This window comes from Microtus ochrogaster, chromosome 10, assembly GCF_000317375.1.
Source record: "Microtus ochrogaster isolate Prairie Vole_2 chromosome 10, MicOch1.0, whole genome shotgun sequence".
NCBI lineage: Eukaryota > Metazoa > Chordata > Mammalia > Rodentia > Cricetidae > Microtus > Microtus ochrogaster.
Window position 1 is genome coordinate 55,420,870 of NC_022016.1, and position 8,316 is coordinate 55,429,185.

The 8,316-nt window shown below is 45.5% G+C and overlaps 1 protein-coding gene across 1 annotated transcript in view; it reads right to left on the minus strand.

The window, feature by feature from the left end:
* The window catches only part of Yars (tyrosyl-tRNA synthetase), a 29,168-nt gene that overhangs the window by 10,272 nt on the left and 10,580 nt on the right, over positions 1-8,316 (minus strand). The window contains exons 4-6 of the mRNA XM_005353201.2: positions 7,773-7,902; positions 3,246-3,326; positions 1,774-1,866 (exon numbers count right to left, since the gene is read on the minus strand). Coding sequence (XP_005353258.1) covers positions 1,774-1,866; positions 3,246-3,326; positions 7,773-7,902 — 304 coding nt within the window. The remainder of the gene's footprint in view (positions 1-1,773; positions 1,867-3,245; positions 3,327-7,772; positions 7,903-8,316) is intronic.

Genomic DNA, 8,316 nt, shown 5'->3' on the forward strand with positions numbered 1-8,316 from the left:
CAGGCAATGCTCTTAACCACTGAGCCATCTCTCCAGTCCCCCATACAACATAATCTTAAAAAAGTTTATTTTATTGAAGTCAGATCTATCCAACCCCCTCTCCCCCACCATGGATTACATACTCTTTTTGTCTTCTTTTGAGCTAGGGTCTCTGTAACTGAGGCTGGCCTCAAACCTGCTATGTAGTGAAGGATATTCTTGAACTGATCTTATTGCCTTTACCTCCCCAGTGCTAGAATTACAGATATGTACTAGGAGGCCTGCATTATGCAGTGTTCAAACCCAGAGCTTCATGTATGCTAGGTAAACACTCTTTCAACTAAGCTATATCCCAAGCCCTAACTATTTATCTATCCATTAAACAAAAACAGTGTATGTGTACCACATGCATGCAGGTGCCTACAGGGGCCAGGAGAGGATGTTGGATGTCTGAAACTGGAGTTAACAAGTGGTTGTGAGCCACCTGATGTGGGTCCTGAAAACCGAACCTGGGTCATCTTCAAGAACAGCGGAAAAAAAAAAAAAAGAACAGCGAGTGTTTGGGCTGGAGAGATGGCTTAGCAGTTAAGAGCACTGGCTGCTCTTCCAGAGGTCCTAAGGTCAATTTCCAGCAACCACATGGTAGCTCACAACCATCTATGTTGGGATCTGATGCCCTCTTCTGGCATAAAGTTGTACATGTAAATAGAACACTCATACACATAAAATAAATAATAAATCTTAAAAACAAAAACAACAACCAAAAAATCCCAAATAGCAAATGTTCTTAACCACTGAGCCATCTCTCTAGTCCCATATACATTTCTTATTCCTTTTTTTGAGACAAGGTTTCTCTGAGAAGCCCTGGCTGTCCTAGAACTCACTTTGCAGATCAGGCTAGCTTTGAACTCAAAGAGATCGGGCTGCCTCTGCCTTCTAAGTGCTGGGATTAAAGGCGTGTGCTACCATCTCTTGGCTAAGAACAAATTTGGAGATTTTAGTTATGTGAGGAGGCACATCACTCATTAACAGTGTAAAGCCAGGGCTAGCGAGATGCCTCAGCAGGTAAAGGGGTCTGCCACCCAGGGCTAGCGAGATGCCTCAGCAGGTAAAGGGGTCTGCCATCCAGGCTGCCTTGTACTTTCCATCCTCCTGCTTCAGCCTTCAGAGTAGATGACATCCCCAAGCCCAGTGCAATAGGGCTGAACTTGACCACAGCCCTATGATGGGAGACATGTAACCTGATCACCCTGGTCGTCAGCAGCACAGTTGACACAACAGGATAACAGTTTGCCTCACAGCACAGACATTCAGATTCTAGTTAGCTAGGGCACTGTTCTTTGGAGTCTTCAATCTGTCTTTTGCTGAAGCTTTCTAGATTCAAGAAATGGTCGTGGGGGGCTAGCAAGATTTGGTGGGTAAAAGGGCTTGCTAAACCAAGCCTGATGAATTGAGGTCAATCCCTGGTCCCCACATGGTAGGAGGAGAAAACCAACTTTCCTACGTAGTCTTGACCTATATACATGGGTCACTGCAGGTATGGACCCACACATATACAAACAAATAAATCAGTGTAAAAAAGGGAAAGTGGTTGTGGCCTAGGAATGGAGCTATGAAAGGGTGCATGCCCGACATGAGAGGCTTTAGGTTCAATCTCCAGTTCTAAATAAAAGGGAAAGGAAGTGTGTAATCTTTGGTAAAGGCACATGGACACACATGCACACACACATACAAACACACACACCAAACAGATAAAATAAATGTAAAAAAATGTAAAGATGCTTAGTAGTCTACCTCCTCTGATGAGCTCATTTTGCTCCCAGTTAACCCCGGGACCATGGGATTCATCAGATGGATCCGTTTTGAGTAGCCAAGTGCAGGGAGGTACTGGAATGAAAGCACAACAATAGCAGATATTAATATAAATTTCTCCTCGGTGCTCTGTTCTCATCTGGTCTGACCAGCAACTTCAGGGCACTCTGTACCAGACATTCTTCCTTGCCTTTTTAATAAACATACATAGTTTTCAACAGTCATCATTATGTTAGCAGACTTTAACAAATATTCATATTTTATATGTGTTTGTGTATGTGTGTGCACGCACGTATATGCATATATGAGGGTGCATTCACCTGTGTGGGTACATATAAAGCCCAGAGGATGACATTGGGATGTGTTCTTCAATTGCCTTTCCATTATGTTTTTTGAGACAGGGTTTCGTTGTTTTGCCTACACTGGCTGCTAGTGAGCCCCAGAGTCCGTGGGTCTTCCTAGACTGTGACACAGACACACGCCATGACAGCAGGCATTTAAATGAGTGGTGGTGACTCAAAGTCAAGTCTTCCTGTTTGCAAAGCAAGCACTTTACCCACTAAACCATCTCTTCAACCCGTGTAACAGTTTTATCTAATTCTTTGCCACTGGATATGTTTATTTCTAGATATTTGCTTTAAATTCCTAACGTGGTAAGTACTCTCACACACAACTCAAGTTTTGTCTGTTTGTTCTTATTCCCTCAGGTCAGGTTTCCAGGAGCAGATGTTATCAGGTCAAAGGATAGGAACGGTTGCCAAAGTATTCTAGGAATTTATATTTCTGATTAAGTTGTTTTCTTTACACCTTGCCTAAAATGACCAACTGCAGAGGCTGGAGATGGCTCAGTAATTAACAGCACTGACTGCTCTTTTAGAAAATCTGGGTACAGTTCCCAGCGTCTACATGGTGGCTTACAACCACTTGTGACTTCAGGCCTAGGGTATCTGACACCCTTCTCTGGTTTCTGGTGCATAGCCACATACACAGGTGTAATACCCATGGACATTAAGAAAACAACAGCAACAACAACAAACCCCCCAACTCCCAAACTAAAACCACAACAACCTTCTCAATATATTCAAGCTCTTTCTGACAAAAGGACTATGTGTTTGTGCGGACCCCTGAACCCTGGTAAACCTCATCTCTGAGATCTATGGTTTCTACGAAACTCAGGGCAGGGCAAACCAAACGCTTTAGGAGAGAAGAGCAACAGGAGGAATCAAATCCAGCAAGACCTGGAGCAGCTTTTGGGTAGGCACCGAGACAGTGTGGGCTGGTGAGGCAGACAGACCTGGCTGGCTCACACCTGTGCTGTCCCAGACACTTGCAGAGTCAGGATGCCCCCCCTCCACCGTCCAGTGTGCGTCTGACCAGCGTGACTGCATACCATAACTGACTTAGCTTCAGCTGTGTATCTCTCAGAGGTAAGGGAGAGAGAGGTGGCCACTCACCTTCTCTGCAAAGGTAAAAATCTTCCTCTGGTCAACACCACCAAACTGGGCATCTACTTTTAAGTACTCTTCATCCAAAGCCTGTGGAGAGAAACACAAGTGTAAACATCTGCTGTATTTGTCCCCTACAGATCTGATACAGAAAATTTGAAATCATGTGATTTTTTTTTTTTTTAAACAGGGTAGAGCCAGGAGGGAAATAAATAACACAGAGCCCTCGGTGGTTCAGAAACAGCTGCTGAGTAACTTGCGTGTGTGGACATTACTGCATACGGTATAGGCTCTGCTCTCAGGATGCTCCTAGTTTATCTAATTCAGTGGGGAGGGAGGGATGCTGGAGGTCCCTCACTGAATAAGACGGCTTGTGTCACATCAAAGAACTGTCTGCTTGCCATGACATCTACTTCTACTTGGGAGGTAGAAGCAAGAGGTTATCCTGAAGTCATGAGGTCAAGACCAGCCTGCAATACAGATGCTGTTTGGGGGGGGAAAATGGGGGGAGGTTGAGTCTGTGGTAAGAGCATATGCTGAGCTTGTCTAAGGTCCTGGATTCAGTCCCTAGCACAAACCTCGAAACAAACAAAAGGCTTATGATGACTCATCTCACTTATAAAGGCTCATCTAAGGGAGAACGAGGCCTGATGCTCAACTTGGAGTAGCGGATTCTTTCCCTTTACCCTGTGGGTCTTGGGATATGGGGCTGGTTGGCAAGTGCCTTAACTTCCTCAGTAAAGTTACAGCGAGGAAGTAGCAATGACAGTGACTGTACGGTTGGGGTCACCACATGAGGACTATATTAAAGGGCTGAGAACCACTGCTGTAGAGGTTTTCTACCACAAAGAGGAGACGGTGTGAGAGGGCAGAGGGCTGAGAAGTTTTTAGGAAAATGCAACTGATTCAGTCTTCAAAAGCAAACTTCAAGAGATGTGGAGCGCGCTGAGTGTAAAGATTAGACAAGGAGGGGAGGGCAAGGTTTGGTGGCTTGTGACTTGCAATCTCAGGACTGGAGGCAGAGGAGGACAGATCCCTGAGAGTTCAAGGTCAGCCAGGTCTAAGGAGTTCAAAGTCAGCTTGACCTACACGGACTTCACCTTGAAATTAAAATAGCTGGTCGTGGTGGTGCACACCTTTAATCCTAGCACCAGGGAGGGATAGGTGGATCTCTGTGAGTTCAAGGCCAGTCTGGTTCACAGAGTGAGGTCCAGACTAGCCAAGGCTATATAAAGCAAGAACCTGTTTCAAAAATAATAATAACAGAAGAAAGAAAAGTAGATAAGACCACAAGTGTCACACGAGGGTGCCTTAGTACTGTCCTGTCAGTGAACAGTTTTAAGGAGAAATGTGACCAGCACTGAAGAAAGACATCAGTTACAGACACGGCTGGGCATAGACCAGAGGCCTATGTAGGCTGGAGACAGACAGCATCACTAGCAGGCTATTGTAAGAGTCTATTTGAAACACACCCATGATCCAAAGCAGTGGAGATGTGGAGCAAGCCCCAGTTTAAGAGCTGGTATGTGTGTGTAAGTGTGTGTGCATACATGCGTGTGGAGGCCAGGGATGGCTGCCAGGTGCCTTCCTCCATCGCTCCACCTGAGGCAGTCGCTCTCACTGAACTTGGAGCTCACAAACTTGGCTAGTCTTGCTAGTTAGTAATGGACCAGCCTGATGAGAAAGAAGCTGAGGTCAAAATAAATTCATTACTATTTGATCATGTCTTGACCCATTTTCTGAAATTTGACATTCCACACCCCATACCCTGACCCCCACCCTGGTAAGATGTTTTACCAAGATCCTACATAACCAAAAACCCTTGGAAACACCTAGCCTTGTAGTTTTGGGGTTATCACACCCCTATTCTCTCAAACACAGCTTTAGGGAGCTGTGTGACAGAAAATAAAGCCTGCTTAATTTGACCGAACATTTTGGGTTGGTGATCTTTACTCTCATAAAGTGGGATTAATAGTTAGCTTGCCTGGGGATTCCCTGTCTCTGCCTCCCAAGTGCTGGGATTCACAGGCAGGTTCCTACACCTGCCTGGCTTTTTTTGTTTTGTTTTTCTTCTTTGAGACAGGGTTTCTCTGTGTAGCCCTGGCTATCCTGGAACTTGCTCTGTAGAACAGGTTGCCTCAAACTCACTACTGCCTGCCCCCCCTTAAATGTCATTTTATTGATTTCTTTCTTTTTTCTTTTTTTAATTCATTTTCGAGACAGGGTTTCTCCGTAGCTTTCTGGTTCCTGTCCTGGAACTAGCTCTTCTAGACCAGGCTGGCCTTGAACATACAGAGATCTGCCTGCCTCTGCCTCTGAGTGCTGGGATTAAAGGTATGCACCACCACTGCCCGCCTTTTTTTTTTTTAAATGTTGGTGCTGGGGGTTTGAAAGAGCAAGCACCCTTATCTACTGAATCATCTCCCTAGACCTGAGTTTAAGAGCTTTAAAAAGCAACACTGGTAAAATTTAGATCATAATTAGTTGAGGTTAGGAGTGAGGAAGAGGACACACGGAAAGGCTGAGTAAAAACGAGCTACACCAGCACTGTCCACAGAACTTCTCTGTAACTGTGAGCATCTTCTCTCTGGGCTGTCTGTTCTAGCACCTCCTAGCAGTAACCACACATGCTTACCACAGACTAGAAATCTACACCATTTGATTGAAGAACTAAAATTAAAAAAGGTCGGGTATGGTGGTGCATACCTCTAATCTTAGCACTCTGAAGGCAAAGCCAGGAAACTTCCTGCAAATTTTTGGCCAGGCAGAAGTACATAGCATGACCTTATCTTAAAAGAACAAAAACCAGGGACTGGAGAGATGACTCGGCAGTTAAAAGCACTGGCTTCTCCTCCAGAGGTCCTGAGTTCAATTCACAGCAACTACATGGGGGCTCACAACCACCTATAACAGGATCTTCTGGTGTGGGTGAAGACAGGTCACTCATACACATCAAACAAACAAACAAATATTTAAATTGAGTAAAACAAAACACTTCTCAGCAACTGGGAGACTACTTGTTACTTAAAACAAACACACAACTGGAATGAGGATAATTTCCTCCTGTAGCCCAGACAGGCCTAATCACCTTGAACTCAGGATCTTCCTGTCTCTGTGAGTTCCAAGACAGCCAGGGCTACACAGAGGGATCCTGTCTTGAAACAATCAACAAACAACAAATTTTTGTTCATTCTGTTGCCAGGCTTGCTTGGAATTCCTAGGCTGGATTTGACCTTAAAGACTTCCATTTACTTCTGCCTCCCGAGGGCTGGGGTTAAAGGTGTGCGCCTCCACACTCAGCCGCCTCAGTTTCTTTAGTAGCTAATCCTACAGACTTATGTGCCACCTTCCTCAGCTAAGAAAAAAAAATTTTTTTGGTGGGGGTGGGGGGTTTGAGACAGGGTTTCTCTGTGTAGTGCTGGCTGTCCTGGAACTTGCTTGGTAGACCAGCCTAGGCTCAAACTCATAGAGATCCACCTGTCTCTGCCTCCTGAGTGCTGGGATTAAAGGCATACCCCACTATGCCCAGTGTCAAGCTAAAATTTTAATAACTTTTCCCCTCCTTATAGTATTAGGGATCAAACCTAAGCAAACATTCTGCTACTGTGCAGTATTTGAAGTCCATAGCTTTTTTTGGGGGGGTTTTTTCGAGACAGGGTTTCTCTGTGGCTTTGGAGCCTATCCTGGAACTAGCTCTGTAGACCAGGCTGGTCTCGAACTCACAGAGATCCGTCTGCCTCTGCCTCCCGAGTGCTGGGATTAAAGGCGTGCGCCACCATCGCCCGGCTGAAGTCCATAGCTTTAATTAGCACTATTATCTCTCTCTCTCTCCCCCTCTCTGTCTGTCTGTCCATCCATCCATCTATACTCCTGCTATGAAACCAAGGTCAACCTTGAACTTACAATGGAGCAGTCTTAAAAACAAAAAGGAACCAGGCATGGTGGTGTCTCAAAAACAAACAAAACAAAACAAAACCCAAAAAAACCAGAAAGGAAACGGGAGACAGGGGCTTACAGTAAAGAAGTATCCAGGAAGGAGAAGAGCCAGGGTACCTGAAGAGTGAGTACAGGGTACAGCCAGTGCCTGAGAAGCTTCTGAACACTCATTAGAAACAATGCAGAGGGCTGGAGAGGTGGCTCAGTGGCTAAGAGCACTAGCTGCTCTTCCAAAGGACCCAGGTTCAATTCCCAGCACACACATGGCAGCTTACAACTGTCTATAACTCCAGAGTTTTAGGGGATTGGACCCCCCCCCCACATATACAGATGGCTCACAACCATCTGTAATGAGGTCTGGTGCCCTCTTCTGGCCTACAGACATACATACAGATAGACTATTGTATACATAATAACAATAATAAAAAAAAGACAGCACTGCCATCACTTCATATATATATATACATATACATACACACACACATACACACAGACAGACAGACAGACAGACAAAATAGCAATATGCATTAAAAAAACGCTTAAAAAACGAATGAAAGAGTACAGAAAGGCAACTGGTACTCTCCCCTCTCTCTTGCATACCTGCAGTCCAGGGTACAGCAGGCCACTCAGTAAAGGGTGCTCCACCTGCTTCACGACCTCAGCTCCGGCTTTCTTGGCATCATGTTGTGTGACCACAGAGGACAGTCGGTACACATCCAGCGTGTACTCTCTTAAGAAGAAAGGCAGAAGAGACAGCTGTAAGACTGAGCCCAGACCTCAGTGTCCCAGGACAGCCCCCCAATCTTAGGATGTCCTAAAGACAGCACTGCCAGGTGGTGGTGATGCACGCCTTTAATCCCAGCACTGGGGAAGCAGAGGCAGGTGGATCTCTGTGAGTTAGAGGCCAGCCTGGTCTACAAGAGCTGGTTCCAGGACAGGAACCAAAGCTACAGAGAAACCCTGTCCCAAAAAAACAAAAACAAAACAAAACAGAAAAAAAGGGGCTGGAGAGATGGCTCAGTGGTAAAGAGCACTGACTGCTCTTTCAGAGGACCTGTGTTCAATTCCCAGCAACCACATGGTGGCTCACAACCATCTGTAATGAGGTCTGGTGCCCTCTTCTGGCCTGCAGGCATACACAAAG